This window comes from Chiloscyllium plagiosum, unplaced genomic scaffold (assembly GCF_037043375.1).
Source record: "Chiloscyllium plagiosum isolate Xiang-an unplaced genomic scaffold, Cpla_swu_hap1 HiC_scaffold_9, whole genome shotgun sequence".
Taxonomy (NCBI): Eukaryota; Metazoa; Chordata; class Chondrichthyes; order Orectolobiformes; family Hemiscylliidae; genus Chiloscyllium; species Chiloscyllium plagiosum.
The window spans coordinates 1,102,365-1,127,079 of record NW_028270147.1 but is presented as its reverse complement, the minus strand read 5'-3'; the positions used below and the strand labels follow the sequence as shown (position 1 = coordinate 1,127,079).

The following is a 24,715-nucleotide window of genomic DNA, read 5'->3' as shown; positions in this document are numbered from 1 at the left end:
AACACACTTACTGAAGCCATCATCTTCAGTAACATGGAAACTGTCCCTAATCTCCCACATCCAATAGGAAGAGCATATCACTCTACAGAATGTCATTTTTGCACTTAAAGAACAAAAACAAAGAGAGTTTACAGCCCAGGAACAGGCCCTTCATCCCTCCAAGCCTGAGCCGATCCAAATGTACAGTCTAAACTTGTCGGTCAATTCCTAAGCATCTGTATCCCTCTACTCCCCACTTACTCATGCATCTATCCAGATGCATCTTAAATGAATCTACCATGCCTGCCTCTACCACCTCTGCTGGCAACGTGTTCCAGACATCCATCACCCTCTGTGTTAAGTACTTGCCGCGTGTGTCCCCTTTAAACTTGCCACCTCTCACCTTGAAAGCGTGACTTCTCATTATAGAATCCTTCACCCTGGGAAAAAGCTTGTCTCTATTCACCCTGTCTATACCCTTCATGATTTTGTAGACCTTAATCAGGTTCTCCCCTCAGTCTCCTTTTCTCTAATGAAAACAATCCTAACCTACTCAACCTCTCTTCATAGCTAGCACCTTCCATACCAGGAAACATCCTCGTAAACCCTTCTCTGCACCCTCTCCAAAGCGTCCACATCCTGTGGCGACCAGAACTGTACACAGTATTCTAAATGCGGCCGAACCAAAGTCATGTACAATTTTAACATGACTTGCCAGCTCTTATACTCAATACCCCATCCAATGAAGGCAAGCATACTATATGCCTTCTTGACCACTCTATCCACCTGTGCAGCAATCTTCAGGGTACAATGGACCTGCACTCCCAGATCTCTCTGCCCATCAACTTTTCCCAAGTCTCTTCCATTCATTGTATGATTCGCACTAGAATTAGTCTTGCTTAAATGCATCACTTTACATTTGTCTGGATTGAAATTCATCTGCCACTTTTCTGCCCAACTCTCCAGTCAATCTATATTCTCCTGTATTCTTTGACAGTCCCTTAGGCTTTCTGCTACTCTACCAATCTTCGTGTCATCTGCAACTTGCTGATCATACCAACAGTGCCCTCTTCCAGATCATTTATGTATATCACAAACAACAGTGGCTCCAACACTGACCCCTGTGGAACACCACTGGTCACCTTTCTCCATTTCAAGAAACTCCCTTCAACTACTACTCTCTATCTCCTGTTGCTCAACCAGTTCTTTATCCACCTAGTTAGATCACCCTGCACACTATGTGACTTCACTTTTTCCATTAGTCTACCATCGGGAACCTTATCAAGCGCCTTATTAAAGTCCACATAGATGACATCAACAGCCCTTCCTTCATCTAACAACTTGGTCACTTCCACGAAGAACTCTATTAAGTTGGTAAGGCATGATCTCCCCTGCACATGTTGCCTATCACTGATAAGCCCATTAGAACATAGAACAGTACAGCACAGAACAGGCCCTTCAGCCCACGATGTTATGCCGACCATTGATCCTCATGTATGCACCCTCAAATTTCTGTGACCATATGCATATCCAGCAGACTCTTAAATGTCCCCAATGTCCTCGCTTCCACAACTGCTGCTGGCAACACATTCCATGCTCTCACAACTCTCTGTGTAAAGAACCCACCTCTGACATCTCTTCTATACTTTCCTCCAACCAGCTTAAAACTAGAATACTTACAGTGTGGAAACAGGCCCTTTGGCCCAACAAGTCCACACTGACCCTCTGAAGAACAACCCACCGACCCATTCCCCTACATTTACCCCTTCACCTAACACTACGGGCAATTTAGCATGGCCCGTTCACCTAACCTACACATTTTTGGACTGTGGGAGGAAACCAGAGCACACGGAGGAAACCCACGGCGACACGGGGAGAAAAACTATGACCTCTCGTGTTAGCCATTTCTGCCCTGGGAAATAATCTCTGGCTATCTATGCTTCTCATTATCTTGTATACCTCAATTAGGTCCCCTCTCCTCCTCCTTTTCTCCAATGAAAAAAGTCCGAGCTCAGTCAACCTCTCTTCATAAGATAAGCCCTCCAGCTCAGGCAGCATCCTGGTAAACCTCCTCTGAACCCTCTCCAAAGCCTCCACATCTTTCCTATAATAGGGTGTCCAGAACTGGACGCAGTATTCCAAGTGCGGTCTAACCAAAGTTTTATAGAGCTGCAACAAGATCTCACGACTCTTAAACTCAATCCCCCTGTTAATGAAAGCCAAAACACCATATGCTTTCTTAACAACCTGTCCACTTGGGTGACCATTTTAAGGGATCTATGTACCTGCACACCAAGATCCCTCTGTTCTTCCACACTGCCAAGAATCCTATCCTTAATCCTGTACTCAGCTTTCAAATTCGACCTTCCAAAATGCATCACTTCGCATTTATCCAGGTTGAACTCCATCTGCCACCTCTCAGCCCATCTCTGCATCCTGTTCAATGTCCCGCTGCAGACTACAACAGCTCTCTGTCAACGACATCTCCAACCTTTGTGTCGTCTGCAAACTTGCTGACCCATCCTTCAATCCCCTCATCCAAGTCATTAATAAAAATTACAAACAGTAGAGGCCCAAGGACAGAGCCCTGTGGAACACCACTCACCACAGACTTCCAGACAGAATATTTTCCTTCTACTACCACTCGCTGTCTTCTGTTGGCCAGCCAATTCTGTATCCAGACAGCTAAGTTCTCCTGTATTCCATTCCTCCTGACCTTCTGAATGAGCCTACCATGGGGAACTTTATCAAATGCCTTGCTGAAGTCCACATACACCACATCCACAGCTCGACCCTCATCAAAGTTTCTAGTCACATCCTCAAAGAACTCGATAAGGTTTGTGAGGCATGACCTGCCCCTCACAAAGCCGTGATGACTGCATTTAATCAAGCCATGCTCTTCCAGATGGTCATAAATCCTATCCCTCAGAATCCTTTCTAACACCTTGCAGACGACAGACGTGAGACTTACTGGTCTGTAATTGCCGGGGATTTCCCTATTTCCTTTCTTGAAGAGAGGAATTACATTTACCTCTCTCCAGTCCTCAGGTACGACTCCAGTGGAGAACGAGGATGCAAAGATCTTTGCAAGTGGCGAAGCAATCGCATTTCTCGTTTCCCAAAGAAGCCGAGGACAAATCTGGTCCGGGCCTGGCGACTTGTCAATCTTAATGTTTGACAAACGTTTCAGCACATCAGCTTCCTCTATCTCTATCCATTCCAGCATGCACACCTGCTCTTCAAAGGTTTAATTCACTACAAAGTTCATTTCTTTCATAAAGACTGAAGCAAAAAACTCATTTAGGGCTTCCCCTACCTCCTCAGACTCCACACACAAATTCCCTATGCTATCCCTGATCGGCCCTACTCTTTCTTTGAGCATTCTCTTATTCCTCACATAAGTGTAAAATGCCTTTGTGTTCTCCCTAATCCTTTCTGCGAAGCCTTTCTCGTGCCCCCTCCTGGCTCTCCTCAGACCATTTTTGAGCTCCTTTCTCGCCTGCCTGTAATCCTCTAGAGCTAAGCTTGACCCTAGCTTCCTCCACCTTATGTAAGCTACCTTCTTCCTTTTGACAAGAAGCTCCACTGCTCTCATCATCCAAGGTTCCTTTATCTTACCCCTTCTTGCCTGTCTCAGAGGGACATATTTATTCATCACCCGCAACATTCTTTGCTAAATATAAATAGATCCTATCGCTCAGTACCCTCTCCAGCAACTTTCCCACCACTGACGTCAGGCTCACTTGTCTGTAGTTACCCGGAATATCCCTACTACCCTTTTTTTACAGGAGGACAACATGAGCAACTTTCCAGTCCTCCAGCACCTCACCTGTATTTAAGGTTGCCACAAAGATATCTGTCAGGGCCCCAGCTATTTCCTCCACTTAACAACCCAGAAAATAGCACAGTCTGACTGCTCTAAAAAACACTGCTGCAGGCTTAGTACCTATATTTTATATTGTAATAAAAAACATCCATCTGGTTCACTAATATTCTTTAGGGAGGGAAATCTGCCATGCTTACCTGCTGTGGCCTATGTGTGACTCCAGACCTACAGCAACATGATTGAATCTTAACTGCTGTTTGTATCCCAGGCTGTTGTGGGAGCTGTAGGAGGAAATTACACGGATTTTGACCAAAATTTTTTATTCTTCTTGGGAGGCACCTGGAGGATAACTAATGTGGTTCCACTTTTCAAGAAGGGTGCTCGAGATAAACCAGCCAATTTCAGATCAGTGAATTTCTCATCAGTGGAAGGGAAACTTGGAGAAAATCCTGAAAGAGAGAACTAATTATAGAAGGACAAAGGTTGATTGGGGTGGTCAGCATGGCTGTGTCAGAGAGATGTCATACCTAACAAAATTGATTGAATTGTTCAAGGACAGGATCATATTAACAACTTCCGAGGTAGTTGGGACCTGCAAAAGCTTGACAGGTTGGACTTGAACTAGAATGGGTCCAATATCCTTCCAGAAGGTTTAATACTACGGCAGTCCAGCAGATGACATGGGTAGGATAAGACACATGGAAGGTCTAGAAATCTATACTGTATCAATTTTAATGCAAGAAGCTTGACGGGTAAGGCGGATGACTTAGAGCATTGATTATTTTTTGTACCAGTACAGGTAGTTCTTCCAAAACGTGATGATTGTGTTCTTATGCAATCCTGCATTATAGAAGAATCACGCTTTAGATATACATCAATGATCTGGAAGAGGGCATTGTTGGTCTGATCAGTATGTTTGCAGATGACACGAAGATTGATAGAGTAGCAGAAAGCATAGGGGACTGTCAAAGAATACAGGAGAATATAGATAGACTGGAGAGTTGGGCACAGAAGTGGCAGATGGAGTTCAATCCAGACAAATGTGAGGTGATGCATTTTGGGAAGTCTAATTCTAGAGTGAACTATACTGTAAATGGAAGAGCCTTGGGAAAAGCTGATGAGCAGACAGATCTGGGAGTTCAGGTCCACTGTACCCTGAAGGTGGCTGCACAGGTAGATAGAGTGGTCAAGAAGGCATATGGTATGCTTGCCTTCATCGAACGGGGTATTCAGTATAAGAGCTGGCAGGTCATGTTAAAATTCTACAACATTTTGATTTGGCCCCATTTAGAATACTGTGTACAGTTCTGGTTGCCACATTACCAAAAGGATGTGGATGCTTTGGCGAGGGTGCAGAGAAGGTTTACGAAGATGTTGCCTGATATGGATGATATCGCTATGAAGAGAGGTTGAGTAGGTTAGGATTGTTTTCAATAAAAAAAAGGAGATTGAGGGGGGACCTGACTGAGATCTATATAATCATGCAGGGTATAGGCAGGGTGGACAGGTTGAGGGATTCAATAACAAGCAGTCATGCGTTCAAGATGAGAGGAGAAATGTTTAAGGGGGGTACACATGGAAAGTACTTTACACAGAGGATGGTGGGTATCTGGAACACATTGCCAGCAGAGGTAGTAGAGGCAGGCTCGGTAGATTCATTTAAGATGTGTCTGGAAGATGCATGAGTAGTTTGGGAGCAGAGGGATGCAGATCCTTAGGAATTGGGTGATAGGTTTAGACAGTGGATTTGGATCGGCATATTTGGAGGGCCGAAGGGCCTATTTCTTGGCTGTAAATTTTCTTTGTTCTTTGTTCAGTATATGGAAATATGGTACTGTTGCAATCACTGAGACATGATTGAAGGAAAGGCAGGACCGGCAGCTCAACATTCCAGGGTATGTCTCTTAAATGAGGCCATCTGGGCGGGGCTTAAGAAATAAAAAAGGGGTGATTACTTTGCTATGATACAACAGACCTCCCAGCAGTCAGCGGGAGCAGATATGGAAACAAATCACAGAAAGGTATGAGAGGAACAGGGTTATAGAAGTAGGGGATTTCAACTTTGTTAACATTATATGGGATTGCTCTAGTATGAAATGACTGGATGGGGTAGAATTTTCAAATTTGGAATTTTTGTACCAGTACAGGTGGTTCTCCCAAAACATGATAGTTGTGTTCTTGTGCAATCCTGCATTATTGAAAAATCACGCTTTTGAAACAGTCCTTGAAGTCTTGGCAACATAATCGTGTTACAGACAACACACATTTTAAAAGTTTGTGCTTTAGAAACAGTGTCCCCAATTCACGGTGGCTCAGTGGTTCGCACTGCTGCCTCACAGCACCAGGGTCCCAGGTTCGATTCCAGCCTTGGGCAACTGTGTGGAATTTGCACATTCTCCCCATGTCTGCATGGGTTTCATCCGGGTACTCAGGTTTCCTCCCACAGTCCAAAGATGTGCAGGTCAGGTGAATTGGCCATGCTAAATTGCCCATAGTGTTAGGGGCATTAGTCAGAGGGAAATGGGTCTGGGTGGGTTACTCTTCGGAGGGTCGGTGTGAACTAGTCAGGCTGAAGGGCCTGTTTCTACACTGTAGGGAATCTAATCTAATCTAAATTCGTCAATTGTATTACAGTGAATTTGTGTTAACAAAATGCAGATATAGCAGAATGACCTGTATGTACTAGATAGTCTAATGAGAAATAGGGCAGTGCCAGACCTGATCCTAGGGAATGAAGTCAGTCAAGAGGCTGAAGTGACAGTGTGAACATTTTGAGGATGATTGAAATTATGTAAAAGGGTAAGGATAGTGCAGAAGTTGTGTCTAAATTACTGGTAGATCAATTTCAATATCATGAGCTAAGATCTGGCAAACATAGAGGGAGCAGCTATTTGCAGATATGTCTACATTTGGAAAGTCGGAATCTTTTGAAAGTAGTATATTGAGATTTCCAGGGCCAGCATGTTTCTCTAAGAGCAAAGGGCAAGGGCAGCAAATCCAGGGAACCCTAGATGTCAAGGGTTATTAAGAATTTGATATAAAAAAGAACAATATATCAGGTACTGTGCATTTAAAACAAGGGAGACCCTGCAAAATTATCAAGAGTGTAGGGGTTGCTTTAAAAAGAAATTAAGAATGCAAAGAGGGGCTTACAAAATATGTTTGGCAGATAGGATTAAGGAAAACCCCAAAGCATTTTACGATTATTTTAGGAGTAAGAAGATTCCCAGGAAAAGAGTGAGACCAAAGCAACAAGGGATTAATGTGTATTTCACCAGTTTCCTCAGTTCCCCTACCCCTCCATTATCCCAGTCCCAAAACTCGGCACCTCTTGACCTGTCCATCCCTTTCCCCATCTATGCTCCAACCTCCTCCCCAACCTATCACCTTCTCCCCACCTTCATTTACCAATTACATTCTCAGCTGCCTTGCCCCCGGCCCCACGCCCCTGTCATTTATCTCTCAGCTGTCCTCCCCCGACTCAGAAGCCTCGTTCCTGATGAAGGGTATATGCTCGAAACATCGATTCTCCTGCTCCTTGAATGCTGCCCGACCTGCTGTGCGTTTCCAGCACCACACTCTCGACCCTGATCTGCAGCATCTGCAGTCCTCACTTTCTCCAAAATTGACTTGTAAATTGGAGGCAAAGGGAAATGGTGTAGTGTGATTGGGAGTATGTGAGGTCCCTGCTTAAGTGTGTAGAATTTGTTAAGTGTGTACATATGTGGATATACCTGCTAGAGAAGTTGCAAAACTTGACCTACTCTTGGGAAATAAGGCAGGGCAGGTGACTGAGGTGTCAGTGGGGGAGCACTTTGGGATCATAATTCTATTAGCTTTAAAATAGTAATGGAAAAGGATAGACCAGATCTAAAAGTTAAAGTTCTAAATTGGAGGGAGGCTAATTTTGATGAAGGCAAGAACTTTTACAAGTTTGCAGATAGAGGGACACTGGAAAGTTGGAAGCCTTCTGAAATGAGATAATGAGGGTCCAGAGACAGTATATTCCTGTTAAGGTGAAAGGAAAGTCTGGTAGGTGTAGGGAATGCTGGATGACTAGAGAAATTGAGGGTTTGGTTAAGAAAAAAAAGGAAGCATATGCCAGGTGACAGCATAGATCAAGTGAATCGTTAGAAGAATCCTTAAAAGACAGTAGGCGTATACTTAAGAATGAAATCAGGAGTGCATAAAGGGGACATGAGATAGCTTTGGCAAACAGGGTTAAGGAGAATCCAAAGGGTTTTTACAAATACATTAAGGTCAAAAGGGTAAGTAAGAAGAGAATAGGGCCCCTTAAAGATCAGCAAGGCAGCCTTTGTGTGGAGCCACAGGAGATGGGGGAGACACTAAATGAGTATTTTGCATGAGTGTTTACTCATAGAAAGACATAGAAGATATAGAATGTAGGGAAATAGATGGTGACATCTTAAAAAATTTCCTTATTACGGAGGAGGATGTGCTCGATGTCTTGAAGTGCACCAAAGTGGATAAGCCCCAGGAGTTGATCAGGTGTACCCTAGAACTCTGTGGGAAGCTAGGGAGCTAATTGCTGGGCCCCTTCCTGAGATATTTGTATCATCGATAGTCACAGGTGAGTTGCTGGAAGACTGGAGGTTGGCTAACGTGGTGCCACTATTTAAGAAAAGTGTAAGGAAAAGCTAGGGAACTATAGAGCAGTGAGTCTGACGTTACTGGTGGGCAAGTTTTTGGAGGGAATCGTAAGGACAGCGTTTACACTTATTTGGAAAGGCAAGAACTGATTATGGATAGTCAACATGGCTTAGTGCGTGGGAAATCATGTCTCACCAACTTAATTGAGTTTTTTGAAGCAGTAACAAAGAGGATTGATTAGGGCAGAGCAGTATGCGTGATCTATATGAACTTCAGTAAGGCATTCGACAAGGTTTCCCATGGGACACTGGTTAGAAAGATTAGATCTCATGGAATACAGGAGAACTAGCCATCTGGATACAGAATTGGCTTGAAGGTAGAAGACAGAGGGTGGTGGTGGAGGGTTGTTTTTCAGACTGGAGGCCTGTGACTGGTGGCGTGCCACAAAGATTGGTACTGGGTCCACTACTTTTCGTCATTTATATAAATGATTTGGATGTGAGCATAAGATGGAGGTGCAGTGGACAGTGAAGAAGGTCACCTCAGATTACAACGGAATCTTGATCAGCTGGGCCAGTGGGCTAAGGAGTGGCAGATGGAGTTTAATTTAAATAAATGCAAGGTGTTGCGTTGTGGGAAAGCAAATCTTTGCAGGGCCTTATACACCTAATGGTAAGGGAATATTGCTGAACAAAGAGACCTTGGAGTGCAGGTTCATAGCTCCTTGAAAGTAGAGTTACAAGTAGATAGGATAGTGAAGAAGGCGTTTGGTATGCTTTCCTTTATTGGTCAGAGTTTTGAGTGCAGGAGTTGGGAGGTCATGTTGCAGCTGTACAGGACATTGGTTAGGCCACTGTTGGAATATTGCGTGCAATTCTGGTCTCCATCCTATCGGAAGGATGTTGTCAAAATTTTCTGAACCAATTTACAAGAATGTTGCTAGGGTTGGAGGTTTTGAGCTTTCCCCTCCTCCCACCTTACCCAGTTCCAACCTTCCAGCTCAACACTGTCCCCATGACCTGTCCTACCTACCTATCTTCCTTTCCACCTATCCACTCCACCCTCCTCCACCTTCATCCCCACCCCCATTCACCCATTGTACTCTTTGCTACCTTCCCCCACCCTCCTCTCTGACCTATCACCTCCATCCCCACCCCCATTCACCTATTGTACTCTATGCTACTTTCTCCCCAGCCCCACCCTCCTCTCATTTATCTCTCCACTCTGCAGGCTCCCTGCCTCCATTCCTGATGAAGGGCTTTTACCCAAAACGTCGATTTTCCTGCTCCGCGGATGCTGCTTGACCTGCTGTGCTTTTCCAGCACCACTCTAATCCAGACTCGGGTTTCCAGCATCTGCAGTTCTCGTTTTTACCTTGGTATGGATAGGTCAATGCAGACTTGATGGGCTGAAGGGCCTCTTTCTGTACTGTACAACTCAATGACTCTGTGTTCTCTGAACTGGCCTAGAGAGCCAATCTGTTGTGTCAAGAAGAGTAAATGCTGGTCTTGCCAGTGATCCCATGTTCATGAGGCTGTTAGATCCTGAGATATGGGAGCCGAATGTGGTCCATCGATTCTGTTCCTCTGTTCAATCATAGTTGATATGCTCCTCAACCCCATTTTCCTGCCTTTTCCCTGTACGCCTTCATCCCCTTACTAATCAAGAACCCGTCTATCTCTGTGTTAAATGCTCTCAATGACTTGGCCTCCACAGCCCTCTGTAGCAATGAGTTCCATTGAGTCACTATTTTCTGGCTGAAGAAATTCCTCATGCCAATTCTAAAGGGTCTGTGCCGTTGGGTACTAGTCTCTCCCACTGGTGGAAACACCTTCTCCACATTCACACTATCCAGGCCTCTCCATATTTTGTAAGTGTCAATCAGATCCCCCTCATCCTTCTAAACTCCATTGACTACAGACACAGAATCTTTCCCAGAGAAACATTTTTCCCATAGTCCTCCACCCTGCATCTCTCATCTCTTCCAACTAACATGGACCTTTGTACTGCTTCAATTCTGGCCTTTTTAGCCCTCAATCCACTCCCCCCACCCCGACTCCCCCACATATCCCCAACACCCCCTCCCATTCCACTCCCCACTGCTCACTCACACCCTTCACTCCTCACTTCCCCTCAACCCCATTCACACCATACTCCCCTCCCCTACAGTCCCCCTCCAGCCCACTACTCCCACACACCACACCGCCCAACACCCCACTGTCCACTCACCCCTCCCCCACTTCCTCCCACACCCCACTCCACGCTCCTCCATCACTCTCCCGCTACACACCCACACTTCCCTGCTACCCCACCCCGCTTCACCCCACTACCCCACACTACCCGGCACTCCCCCTCTCCCCACAACTTCTCTGCTGCCCCCACTCCCCACCTCCCCCTATCCCACACTCCCCACAGTCCCCACTCCACCCCCACTCCCCCACTCACCCCCATTCCCCGCTAATCCCCAAACTCCTGCTAACCCCTTTCCCCCGGACCCTCCCACTCCCCCCACTACACCTTCACCCTCAACTCCCCCTATCCTCACCCACTCCCCCAATGCCCCCACTCACCCCACTCCTCCACTCCCCACCCATACTACCCCACTCTCCACCCCCTACTCCCCACCCCCTCAAATATCTCCCCCACTCCCCTCACTCCCCAACGCTCGCCCCTACTCGCCCACCCATGCCCCCAGTCCTCCTTCTGCCCCCCATTCCCTCCCCTCTGCTCCTCCACTCCCATGCTCCCCCACATCCACTATCCCCCACTCCCCCATTCCTGCCCCCCCGCACCACCTGCTCCACCCCAACTCACCTACAGTTTCCCTCCCGCTCCCCCCACTACCCCACCACTATCGCCCACTCTCCTGCACTCCACCCATACTCCCTCACTCTCCCCATTATCTCCAGCTCCCCCCCACTACCATGCTCCCCCACTCCCCCCACTACCTTTATTCCCCTACTCCCCACTCCCAAACTCCACCCCACTCCCCCTAAAACTCCCCACTCCCTCCACTCCCCACCCCACCACCACTCCCCACACCCCCACTCCTCCCCAATCCCCACTCCCCCTAACACTCCCCGCCCCCCCGCTCCCATGCCCCACTCCCTATCCCCCACCGCTCACTCCCTCTCACTCCTCACTCTCCCACTCCACACCCACCACTCCGCCTCAATCCTCCCACCACCCCCACCCTGCAAGGTTGGCTTTTCTCTGGAGATCTATCTGCCTTTACTACTATTCTTCGAATAATTGCGCAGAGTACCCTTTTTGTTCCAGTTGTTTACGCTTGTCATTACGGCGCTCAATAAATGCACGTTCTTGTTGTTAAATAATTGGCTAGATCAGGAACGATACAAAGCGGACTCTGAATTCACAGGTTCTGGTTGGATGAAAAATGAAGATTCGATTGTCGCCAGTTACAAACAGGGAGAAATATTTGAAAATAATAATCCCAGAATTGCAGACTTGTTACCCGGGAGGCGGCCATTCGGTCCTTTGTACTCGCACTGGCTCTTCAAACAAGCACTGTTCCCCCGGGCCAATCGCCTACCTTTTCCCCGGGACATCATTTCCATCCTGAATGCTCTTGTCTGTGTCTCATTTGGGATAAAATATTTGGATGTGGTTATGATGTTGAAACAGGAGATGATAATATTAATGAAACCTTCCCCAGAATCTTTGGGAAGGTGGGAATTGAACCCAAATCCCCAGCTCCGGTGAGGTGTCCCATCGCCCTGGAGCCGAAATCTCTCGGCTCTCGGTCTGCTCTCATTGGGACCCGCTTGGAATCCCGCTTCTCTCCGATAAATGTTGCAAAACACGTTCGTTTTCTCTAATTGGGAATTATTTAAACCATCCCGTCAGAGAACAGATGATCAAAATCTATATTTCAGATAAACCCAGAACATTCGGAGTAAAGTGGGGGGACGATTGACAGCGAAAGTAAAGCAGACAAAATAAGATTGATACCCACAGGGACACAGGCACCGACTCAGAGACACACAGAGAGAGAGAGAAAGGGATACAGAGAGGGAGTGACATAGAGGCAGAGACAAGCAGAGAGACAGACAGACACAGTGACACACACACACAGAGGGAAAGACAGACAGATAGAGACACACAGAGGGGGCGAGACAGAGAGGGAGAGAATCACAGAGACAGAGAGGGAGAGACAGAGAGAGAGACAGACAGACAGACACACACACACACAGAGGGAGCGGGAGAGACACAGGCACCGACCCCAGAGGGATACACAGTTAGACACAGAGGGATACACAAACATACAGGTACATACAGAAACACCTACAGAGACGGGGTATTGCAGTGCCGGGGAGAGATTTCACTCCGAGCCGCCACCGTTTCTGTGGTCACTTACCCCGGACCTATCAAAGCCCAACAGGAGCAGCATCAGCAGCAGTCGCCCGGCTCTCCAGCATCCAGCCCGCATCCGCATCTTGAACCTGGCTCAGCCGAGCGCATCCGCCTTCCCCGGTCAGTGCCACTAGTGCGCTGTCTTTATTTCTCTGTTTAGTTTTCTCTCTCGATCTTTCTCTCTGTCTCTGGGTTTGTTCTGTATCTCCCCCTCCTCTGCTTACATTTCTCTCTCTCTCTTACTTTCTGTCTCTGTCCCTCCCTCTCTCTCTGAATCACACTCCCAGCTCCTGCCTCTCCCCTTCTCCTGGTCTCGCCACCCCCTGTCTCCTCACGCTCCAACCAGACGCAGCGTTGGACTCAACCTAAATCCCGATCCTTAATTGGTGAGGAACTTTTGACCCGACCACGGGGAATGTTTTCAGATGATCGGTCCTGGCGATGTACAGCCGAGATGGGAGCTCAGGATCAGAGAGAGCAGTTTGGGAAAACTGGGATCGAATTTCCGCCAGGTTTGAACTGGGTCAAATGGAAACCGGACAGAAACAAATCCAGATAGACGTGAATACTTGAGTACAATTCTCCTACCTTTTAGCAGAAACATTCAGATTTTAAATAATTTTACATTTCGTGAGTTTGGTAAAGCAAGAACTAAGGAGTGACCTTATAGAAGCTTATAAAATAATGAGGAGCATGGATAGGGTGAATAGACAAGGTCTTTTCTCCAGGTTGGGGAGTTTAAAATTAGAGGGTATAGGTTTAAGGTGAGTGGGGGGGGGGGGGGGGGGGGGGAATCATTCAAAAATGACCTGAGGCGGTTACAGTACAACATTTAAAAGGTATCTGGATGGGTACATGAATAAGAAGGGGTTAGAGGGATATGGGCCACATTCTGGCAAAAGACACTAGGTTAGATTAGGATTCTGGTCCACATAGAGTGGGACTGAAGGGTCTGTTTCCATGCTGTTCATCTTTATCACTCTACAACTGTCCATGCTGGAAATCTGAGCCAGACAGAAAATGCTGGAGAAATTCTTCTGTAAAGATGCCCCACTGAGGTAAAGTTAAAAAATCACACAAGACCAGGTTATAGTCTAACAGGTTTATTTGGAAGCATTAGCTTTCAGAGCGCTGCAGGTGGTGATGAAGGTGCTGTGCTCCGAAAGCCAGTGCTTCCAAATAAACCTGTTGGACTATAACCTGGTGTTGTGTGATTTTTAATTTTGTCCACCCCAGTCCAACACCGGCATCTCCAAACCACTGAGGCAAGGAAGGGATGGTAGGGTGAAGGAACCTTGGGTGACAAGGAACATGGAACATCTAGTCAAGAGGAAGAAGGAAGCTTACATAAAGTTAAGGAGGCAAGGATTAGACAGGGCTTTAGAGGGTTACAAGGTAACCAGGAAGGAACTGAAGAATAGACTTAGGAGACTGAGAGGGGGCATGAAAAAGCTTTAGTGGGTAGGATTAAGGAAAACCCTAAGGTGTTCTACACATCTGCGAAGAATAAGAAGATGGCCAGAGTGAGGGTAGGGCTGAACAGGGATAGTGGAGGGAACTTGCGCCTGCAGTCAGAGGAGGTTGGAGAGGCCCTTAATGAATACTTTGCTTCAGTGTTCACTACTGAGAGTGACTGTGACATTTGGGAAGACATTTTGAAACAGACTGATATTCTCAAACAGGTCGATGTTAAGAAGGAGGACATGCTGAAAAGTTTGAAAAAACATAAGAATAGTTAAGTCACCTAGGCTAGGCGGGATATACCCAAGGTTACTACAGGAAACGAGGGAAGAGATTACTGTGCCTTCGGCAATGATCTTTGTGTCCTCATTATCCACTAGAGTAGTGTCTGATGATTGGAGGGTGAAAAATGTTATCCCCTTGTACAAGAAAAGGGAGAGCAATAATCCTGGGAATTACAGACCAGTCAGTCTTATGTCTGTGGTCAGCAAAGTATTGGAGAGAATCCTGAGAGAAAGGATTATGATTACTTGGAAAACCATAGTTTGGTTAGAGGTAATCAGCATGGCTTTGTGAGGGGCAGATCATGCCTCACAAACCTTATTGACGTCCTTGAGGATGTGGCAAAACACATTGATGAAGATAAAGCAGTGGACATGAATTCCAGCAAGGCATTTGATAACATTCCCCATGGTCAGCTCATTCAGAAAGTAAGGAAATAGGATTCAGGGAAATCTGGCTGTCTGGATGCAGAATTGGCTGGATTATAGAAGACAGAGGGTGTAGTAGATGGGAAGTATTTAGCCTGGAGCTTGGTGACCAGTGGTGATCCATACGGATCGGTTCTGGGACCTCTGCTCTTTGTGATTTTTATAAGTGACTTGGATGAGGAAGTGGAAAGGTGGGTTAGTAAGTTTACTGATGACATGAAGGTTGGTGGAGTTGTGGATAGTGTGGAGGGCTGTTGCAGGCTACAACAAGACATTGACAGGATGCAGAACTGGGCTGAGACGTGGCAGATAGAGTTCAACCTGGAAAAGTGTGGAGTGATTCATTTTGGAAGGTTGAATGTAGAATACAGGGTTAACGCCAGGCAGTGTGGAAGAACAGAGTGATCTTGGGGTCAATGTCTATAGGTCCCTCAAAGTTGCCACCCAATTTGATAGAGTTGTTAAGAAGGCATTTGGTGTATTGGCTTTCATTAGCAGGGGGATTGAGTTTTAGAGCCACGAGGTTATGTGGCAGCTCTAAAGAGCTCTGGTTAGACCACACTTGGAATATTGTGTTCAATTCTGGTCGCCTCATTATAAGAAGGATGTGGAAGCTTTAGACAGGGTGCAGAGGAGATTTACCAGGATGCTGCCTGGACTGGAGGGTGTGTCTTATGAAGTAAGGTTGAGGGAGCTTGGGCTTTTCTCATTGGAGTGAAGAAAGATGAGAGATGACTTGATGGAGATATACAGGATGATGAGAAGCATAGATAGAGTGGATAACCAGAAATCTTTTTCCATGGTGGAAATGGTTATCACAAGGGGACATATTTTAAGGTGATTGGAGGGAGGTTTAGGGGAGATGTCAGAGGTAGGCTCTTTACACAGAGAGTGGGGTTTGTGTGGAATGCACTGCCAGAGCTGGTAGTAGAGTCAGAGACATTAGGGACATTTAAGCGACTCTTGGATAGACACATGGAAGGGTATGTTGGTTGGTCTGATCTTAGAATAGTATAAAAGGTTGGCACAACATCGAGGACTGAAGGGTCTGTACTGCGCTTCACTGTTCTATGTTCTCTATTCTATGAAGAAAGAAATACAGTCAACATCTTAAATCCAGAGACTCTTCAGTTCTGAAGAGGAGTCACTAGACCCGAAATGTCAACTATGTTTCTCTCTCCACTGATGCTGCCTGACTTGCTGAATTTCTCCAGTATTCTCTCTCTTCAATTTCCAGCATCAACAGCTTTTTATTTACTTGGAGGGAAACAGAGATAATGTTTCAAGTTCGATAAGACTCTGCTTCTGGAGAGCTTTTGTAAGTGTTTGTCAGATCTCCAGATTCTGCTGTTCATGTCTTTACTAAACCCATTTCCAATGAAATCACAATGTCAGGATCTGGAGACGCAGCTGAAAATTTTGTGTCAGAGGAATGGAGTGAAATATTTCTGGAGCAGGTTCAGTTTGGAGTTCAGTGGACAGATGAAAGTCTCAGGTAGGCATTGGCTAAATTTGAATTTGAATTAGCTTGAGAAAACCACATTATCTTCATCTCCCAGTGATACCACTGCTCAATGTGAGAACAATTGAACAGATTTTCCACAATCCAAAATCAATCCCATCCACCCTGGGGCTACAGCAGAGTCACCATCAATGTTGGAATCTCTCAGCAGATAAACATGAGCATGACAACATGGGAATCTGTAAACACAAGGGCATCCCAACATGGGGAACAAGGGGTCATGGGAACATGCTAACATGACATACTTAGGTAGGTTTTTTCCCCTTTAAAAGCGCGAAGGAGAGGAACCCGAGGCACTACACGGGTAGTGCCTCCCACCCGCCCTCCTCCTCTAACCTAATAATAACACCTGTTGTGGTAAGTAGGTAAGTGCTGAATTTTGCTTGTTGTATTCTTTAGACCCAGTTTTTTTTAAAATAAAAGTTAGCTTTAGAGGGATGGCAGTGAAGGCAGTGCAATGTTCCTCCTGCAACATGTATGAGGTGAGGGATGCCATCGACGTCCCTGCCGATTACACTTGCAGGAAGTGCACCCATCTCCAGCTCCTCCAAGACCGTGTTAGGGAACTGGAGCTGGAGTTGGATGAACTTCGGATCATTCGGGAGGCAGAGGGGGTCATAGATCAGAGTTATAGGGAAGTAGTAACTCCAAAGATGGCAGATAGATGGGTGACAGTGAGGGGGACTGGGAGGAAGCAGCCAGTGCAGGGACCCCCTGCGGCCGTTCCCCTCAAGAACAAGTATACCGTTTTGGATACTTGTGGGGGGGATGACTTACCAGGGGTAAGTAACGGGGCTCAGGTCTCTGGCACGGAGCCTGTCCCCGTTACTCAGAAGGGAAGGGTGAAGAAGAGCAGAGCAGTAGTAATTGGGGACTCGATAGTTCGGGGCACAGATAGGCGGTTTTGTGGGAACGAGAGAGACTCACGTTTGGTATATTGCCTCCCAGGTGCAAGGGTACGTGATGTCTCTGATCGTGTTTTCCGGGTCCTGGAGGGGGAGGGGGAGCAGACCGAAGTCATGGTCCATATTGGCACCAACGACATAGGTAGGAGGAGTGCCGAGAATGTTAGACAGGCTTTCAGGGAGCTAGGTTGGAAGCTCAGAGTTAGAATGAACAGAGTTGTTGTCTCTGGTTTGTTACCCGTGCCACGTGATAGAGATTCGAGGAATAGGGAAAGAGAACACTTAAATGCGTGGCTACAGGGATGGTGCAGGAGGGAGGGATTCCGGTTTTTGGATAACTGGGGTTCTTTCTGGGGACGGTGGGACCTCTATAAACAGGATGGTCTACACCTGAACCTGAGGGGCACCAGTATCCTTGGGGGGAGGTTTGCTAGTGCTCTTGGGGGGGGTTTAAACTAACTCTGCAGGGGCATGGGAACCCAGATTGTAGCTTCAGGGTGCAGGGCCTGGAGTGTAGGGAGGTTAGGAACATGGCATCAATTTCAAAGGAGGGTGCCTGTAAACAGGAAAGTGGCTTGAAGTGTGTATACTTCAATGCAAGAAGTATACGAAATAAGGTAGGTGAACTTGCAGCGTGGGTTGGTACTTGGGACTTCGATGTTGTGGCTATTACGGAGACATGGCTAGAACAGGGACAGGATTGGCTGTTGCAGGTTCCAGGATTTAAATGTTTTAGTAGGGTCAGAGGTGGGGGTAAAAGAGGGGGAGGTGTGGCATTGCTTGTCAAAGATAGTATTACAGTGGTGGAAAGGACGATGGATGAGGACTTGCCATCTGAGGTAGTTTGGGCTGAGGTTAGGAATAGGAAAGGTGAGGTCACCCTGTTAGGAGTCTTTTACAGGCCTCCTAATAGTCCTAGAATCATTGAAGAAAGGATAGGGAAGGTGATTCAGGAGATGAGTGACAGTAATAGGGTGGTTGTTATGGGGGACTTTAACTTTCCTGATATTGATTGGGAAAGCTATAGCTCAAGTTCGTTAGATGGGTCAGTGTTTGTTCAATGTGTGCAGGAGAGTTTCCTGACACAATATGTAGACAGGCCAACAAGAGGTGAGGCCATACTGGATTTGGTTCTGGGTAACGAACCAGGCCAGGTGTTAGAATTAGAGGTAGGTGAGCACTTTGGGGATAGTGACCATAATTCGGTGATTTTTACTCTCGTGATGGAGAGGGATAAGTGTGTACTACAGGGCAAGAGTTATAGCTGGGGTCAGGGAAATTATGATGCGGTGAGGCATGACTTAGGATGTGTGGCTTGGAAAAGTAGACTCCAAGGCAAGAGTGTAAATGATATGTGGAGCTTATTCAAGGAGCAACTATTGAGTGTCCTTGATAATTATGTACCTGTCAGGCAGGGAGGAAAGGGTCGTGCGAGGGAGCCGTGGTTTAATAAGGAATTGGAATCCCTTGTTAAAAGGAAGAGGGCGGCCTATCTCAAGATGAGACGTGAAGGTTCAATTGGGGTGATTGAGAGTTATAGGGTAGCCAGGAAGGACCTGAAGAGAGAGCTAAGAGCAGCAAGGAGGGGACATGAAAGGTCCTTAGTCGGTAGGATTAGGGAAAACCCTAAGGATTTCTATAGGTATGTTAGGAATAAAAGAATGACTAGGGTAGGAATAGGTCCAGTCAAGGATAGTAGTGGGAAGTTGTGTGTGGAGGCGGAAGAGATTGGGGAGACACTGAATGAATACTTTTCTTCAGTATTTACTCAGGAACAGGGCATTGTCGTCGATGTGAATACTGAGTCACAAATAAGTAGAATGGATGGCTTTGAGGTATGTAGAGAAGAGGTGTTGGAAATCCTGGAAAAGGTGAAAATAGATAAGTCCCCTGGGCCTGATGGCATTTATCCTAGGATTCTCTGGGAAGCAAGGGAGGAGATTGCAGAGCCATTGGCCTTGATTTTTATGTCCTCTTTGTCTACAGGAGTAGTTCCAGAAGACTGGAGGATAGCAAATGTGGTTCCCTTGTTCAAAAAGGGGAGTAGGGATAACCCTAGTAACTATAGGCCGGTGAGTCTCACTTCTGTTGTGGGCAAAGTCTTAGAGAGAATTGTAAGGGATAGGATTTATGCACATCTGGATAGGAATAATGTGATCAAGGATAGTCAGCATTGTTTTGTGAAGGGCAGGTCGTGCCTCACAAACCTTATTGAATTCTTTGAAAAGGTGACGAAGGAGGTTGATGAGGGGAAAGCGGTAGATGTGGTATATATGGATTTTAGTAAGGCGTTTGATAAGGTTCCCCATGGTAGGCTACTGCAGAAAATACGGAGATATGGCATTGAGGGTGAGTTGGAGGTTTGGATTAGGAATTGGCTGGATGGAAGAAGACAGAGGGTAGTAGTTGATGGCAAAGTTTCTTCATGGAGTGCCGTCACTAGCGGTGTTCCGCAAGGATCTGTTTTGGGACCATTGCTGTTTGTCATTTTTATAAATGACCTGGAAGAGGGGTTAGAAGGTTGGGTGAGCAAGTTTGCGGATGATACGAAAGTCGGAGGAGTTGTTGACAGTGAGGAAGGATGTGGCAGGTTACAGCAGGATATAGAGAAGCTGCAGAGCTGGGCAGAAAGGTGGCAAATGGAATTCAATGTAGCTAAGTGTGAGGTGATTCACTTTGGGAAGAATAACAAAAAGATGGGGTACTGGGCTAATGGTCGGATACTTGGTAGTGTGGATGAGCAGAGGGATCTTGGTGTCCATGTACACAGATCTCTGAAAGTTGCCACCCAGGTAAATAGTGCGGTGAGGAAGGCATATGGCGTACTGGCTTTTATTGGTAGAGGAATTGAGTTCCGGAGTCCTGAGGTCATGATGCAGTTGTATAAGACTCTGGTGCGGCCGCATCTGGAATATTGTGTGCAGTTTTGGTCGCCATACTATAGGAAGGATGTGGAGGCACTGGAACGGGTGCAGAGGAGGTTTACCAGGATGTTGCCTGGTATGGAAGGAAGATCGTATGAGGAAAGACTGAGACACTTGGGGCTGTTTTCATTAGAGAAAAGAAGGTTTAGGGGTGACTTGATTGAGGTGTACAAGATGATTAGGGGGTTAGATAGGTTTGACAGTGTGAACCTTTTCCCGCGTATGGAGTCGGGTATTACAAGGGGGCATAGCTTTAAATTAAGGGGGGGTAGATATAGGACTGAAGTTAGGGGTACGTTCTTCACTCAGCGAGTCGTAAGTTCATGGAATGCCCTGCCAGTAGCAGTGGTGGACTCTCCCTCTTTATGGGCATTTAAGCGGGCATTAATAGGTATATGGAGGATAGTGGGTTAGTATAGGTTAGGTGGGCTTGGATCGGCGCAACATCGAGGGCCAAAGGGCCTGTACTGCGCTGTATTCTTCTATGTTCTATGTTCTATGTTCTATGACAGCATAGTAATAGGAGGACACCATTCAGCCCATTGAGACTGCCCCAACATTCAATGAGGCTGATCTGTGGCCTAACTGCATATGCAGGGATGGGCCACACAGCCATGATGCCCATGCTCCACAATGAATTAAGCAACATTAAAAGACTGTAAGTCCCTCAATAAATATGTAAAAAGGAAAAGGGAGGTTGAAGTGAACATAGACACCCTTAAGCTCATGATGTTGTGCCATGCATGATGCCAAATAAAGGTAATCCCTTCTGCCTGCTCTTGGTCCAATTCCGTCCATTCCTTTCATATTTGTGCTCATCTGTAAGTCCCTTAAGTCCCTATGGTATCTGCCTTAACCCCACTCCTGGCAGTGTGTTCCACACTCCTACTACTCTCTGTGTAAAAAACCTGTCCCTTATATCTCCTTTGAACTTGCCCCCTCTCATCTTAAATGCATGCTTCCTAGTTTTAAATATTTCAACTCTGGAAAAAAGATTCTGACTGTTAACCCTATCTGTACACCACATAACTTTATAGACCTCTATCAAGTCTCCCCTCAGCCTCTGCCAATCAAGAGAAAACAACCTGGGTTTTTCTCGCCTCTGTTTATAGCTCATACCCTCTAATCTAGGCAGAATTCTGGCAAACCTCTTTTGTACCCTCCTTCCTGTAATGTGACAACCAGAACTGTATCAATAAGTGCGGCCTAACCAAAGCCTTATAAAGCTGCAACATGACATCCTGACTCTTGTACTCAACTCCCCAACCAATAAAGGCAGGCATATGATATGCCTTCTTTTACCACCCTATCTACTTGAATGGCCACTTTCAAGGAACTTTGGAATTGAACCCCAAGATCTTTCTGTACATCAGGATTTGGACAGGTTAGGAGAGTGGACAAAGCAATGACAGATGGGAAAGTGTGATACATGAACTTTGGTAAGAAGAATATAGGCATAGACTATTTTCTAAATGGGGAGAAAATTCAGAAGTCTGAAGTGCAAAGAGACTTAGGAGTTCTACTCCAGGATTCTCTCAAGGTAAACTTGCAGGTTGAGTCAGTAGTTAGGAAGACAAATGCAATGTTGGAATTTATTTTAAGAGAACTTGAATATAAAAGCAGATATGTGCTTCTGAGGTTTGATAAAGCTCTGATTAGATCACATTGGAGTATTGTACATGGTTTTAGGCTCCATATCTCAGGAAGGGTGTTCTGGCCTTGGGGCGGTCCCAAAAATGAAAAGCTGAAGATGTGTGGAACGTTTGAGGACTCTGGGTCTTTAATCAATGGAGTTTAGAAGGATGAGGGGAGGATCTAATTGAAACTTACAGAATACTGAATGACTTCAACAGAGTGGATATTGGGAAGATATTTCCATTGGTAGGAGAGATTAGGAACCAAGGGCACAGTCTTAGAGTAAAGGGAAGACCTTAACAAGTTTTGAAAAGATTTGTAGCTCAGGTTGAGGTTCTGGATGTAGGTTTGCTCGCTGAGCTGGAAGGTTCATTTCCAGACATTTTGTCACCCTACTCAGTAACATCTTCAGTGGGCCTCCAGACGAAGCACTGCTGCTGATTCCTGCTTTCTATTTATATGAATTTATAGAATTCCTAGAAGCATGATATTCATTTAGAACTCTATCAACAAACATCTACCATCCCCCAATAAAAAGAACAGGAAATGACATCACCACAGGAAATGACATCATCGCAGGAAATAACATCACCAACCCAAAGAAACCCAAATATATAAATAGAAAGCAGGAATCAGCAGCAGTGCTTAGTCTGGAGGCCCACTGAAGATGTTACCTAGTAGGGTGTTGAAATGTCTGGAAATGAACCTTCCAGCTCAGTGAGCAAATCTACATCCAGAAAGGGAACACCTCTTAGAACGGAGGTAAGGAGAAACGTCTTTAGCAGAGAGTGGTGAATCTATGGAATTCACTGCCACAGTAGGCTGTGGAGGCCAGGTCATTGAGTATTTTTGAGACGGGGATACATAAGTACTTGTTTGTCACAGGGATCAAGATTTAAAGGAAGAACATGGGAGAATGGCATTGAGAAACTTATCAAATGACGGAGCAGATTCGATGGGATGAATGGTCTAATTTCTGCTTTTATATCTTATTGTCTTATGGTTGTATCATTGCTTTTTAGAGTCCTGCCATTAAATGTATACTTTTCATTGACATTTGATTACTGAAGAGTGCAGCACTTCACACTCACCCGTATTAAACTCCATCAGCTTTTTCTTTGTCTATGTCTGCAACTGATCTGTATCCCACTGTATCATTTGACAATCTTCTATGTCATCCACAACTCCACAGATCTTTGTATCATCTGCAAACTTACTAAACTATCCACCTACATCTTCATTTTGTTCTAAGGGGGTCCCAGTCAATATTGGGGAAATTTAAGTCACCCACTATGACAATTCTGTTTTTATTGCACCTTTCCATAAACTGCCGACATATTTGTTCCCCAATGTCTCGGTGGCTTTTGGGGGACCTATGGTATAATCCTATCAGAGTGATTGCACCCATTTTATTTTTGAGCTGTACCCATATTGCCTCAGTGTATGGGCCCTCCAGTATTGTCCCCTCCAAGTGCAGATGTAACATTCTCTTGATTAGTAATGCAATTCTTCCACCTCTTTTACCTTCCTCTCTATCTCATCTAAAACAACAAAACCCTGGAACATTGAGTAGTGAGTCCTGTCCCTCTCTCAACCAATTCTCTGTAATGGCTGCAATGTCATAGTTCTATGTACTGATCTAGGCTCTAAGCTCATCTGCCTTATCAAAACTACTACTTACATTGAAATAAACACACTCTGCCAACGAGTACCATCGTGTTCATTTACCAGTCTCTCCCTGTCTTTTCTTTCTGATTTACTGGTGCTAACATCTACTTTCCCCTCAATCTCTCCACTTGCTGACCTACTGTTCTGGTTCCCAGACCCCTGCCACTATAGTCTTCAACAGATATATAGAATTATTTCTCTCTGATACTTCCACAGCTTTCTGTTTCTATAGGTTTCTTTCCAGGCTTTCACCCAGCCCTGACTGCAGTACCTCTGCTGCTTTGGACCCTTTTTTCTCTGAATCCACCTGGTTCTGTACTTCTGTATCTCACTCTTTCTCCTGGTCATAAATCGTATGTCAATTAACACCTTAACAATGATCTTTGCAGGTGACTTGCTTGACATTTCACTATTATGACATGACTTCTTATAAATGTTGTTTGAGCATAAAGTTCAAAATTATTTTCTGATTTTCTTCTGAAAAAATAACTAAATAAAACTAAAATCCAATTGCCCTTCACTTTAGAACCCAAGATGTGAAATAATAACAACAACAACAGTAATGTGACATTCATCACAAGATAATCTGTCATTTTGGGAAATGTAGGTTGGGCACTTGACAAGTAACTGTGTTAGAGAGGGAGTGGGACTGACTACATTGCTCAATAGATGTAATGGGATGGATGGTTTCTTTCTGCTCCACTGTGACTCTATCAGCAGAATGTTGTTTGCCCCATGGAGAGGAAGATGCTTGCTTCTGATATCTAACATTGTCCCACCACTGGGCAGAGATGGAATTCCAAATGGAAAGCTACCTGATTTAAAGAGATGAGCTACTAATTATGAAAGAATGATTCAGTGAGTGACCATTTGATCGTGAGAGTGGGTGTGTTACCAATTTTTCCTGCCAGCTCAGTCAGGTTGACGTCCAAAGGCCAGGGTCAAAACGTGTGGCGCTGGAAAAGCATAGCAGGTCAGACAGCATATGAGGAGCAGAAGCCCCTCACCTGGAATTCCTGATAAAGGGCTTATGCTCAAAAAGTCGATTCTCCTTCTCTTTGGATACTGCCTGACCTGCTGTGCTTTTCAACTGTGATCTC

At 45.6% G+C, this 24,715-nt stretch overlaps 1 protein-coding gene across 1 annotated transcript in view; it reads right to left on the bottom strand.

The window, feature by feature from the left end:
- Nucleotides 1-12,943, bottom strand: part of olfm3a (olfactomedin 3a) — a 66,308-nt gene extending 53,365 nt beyond the window's left edge. The window contains exon 1 of the mRNA XM_043702885.2: nt 12,795-12,943. Within this exon, the coding sequence (XP_043558820.1) occupies nt 12,795-12,872 (78 nt within the window). The 5' untranslated portion in view covers nt 12,873-12,943. The remainder of the gene's footprint in view (nt 1-12,794) is intronic.
- Between the last annotated feature and the right edge of the window lie 11,772 nt (nt 12,944-24,715).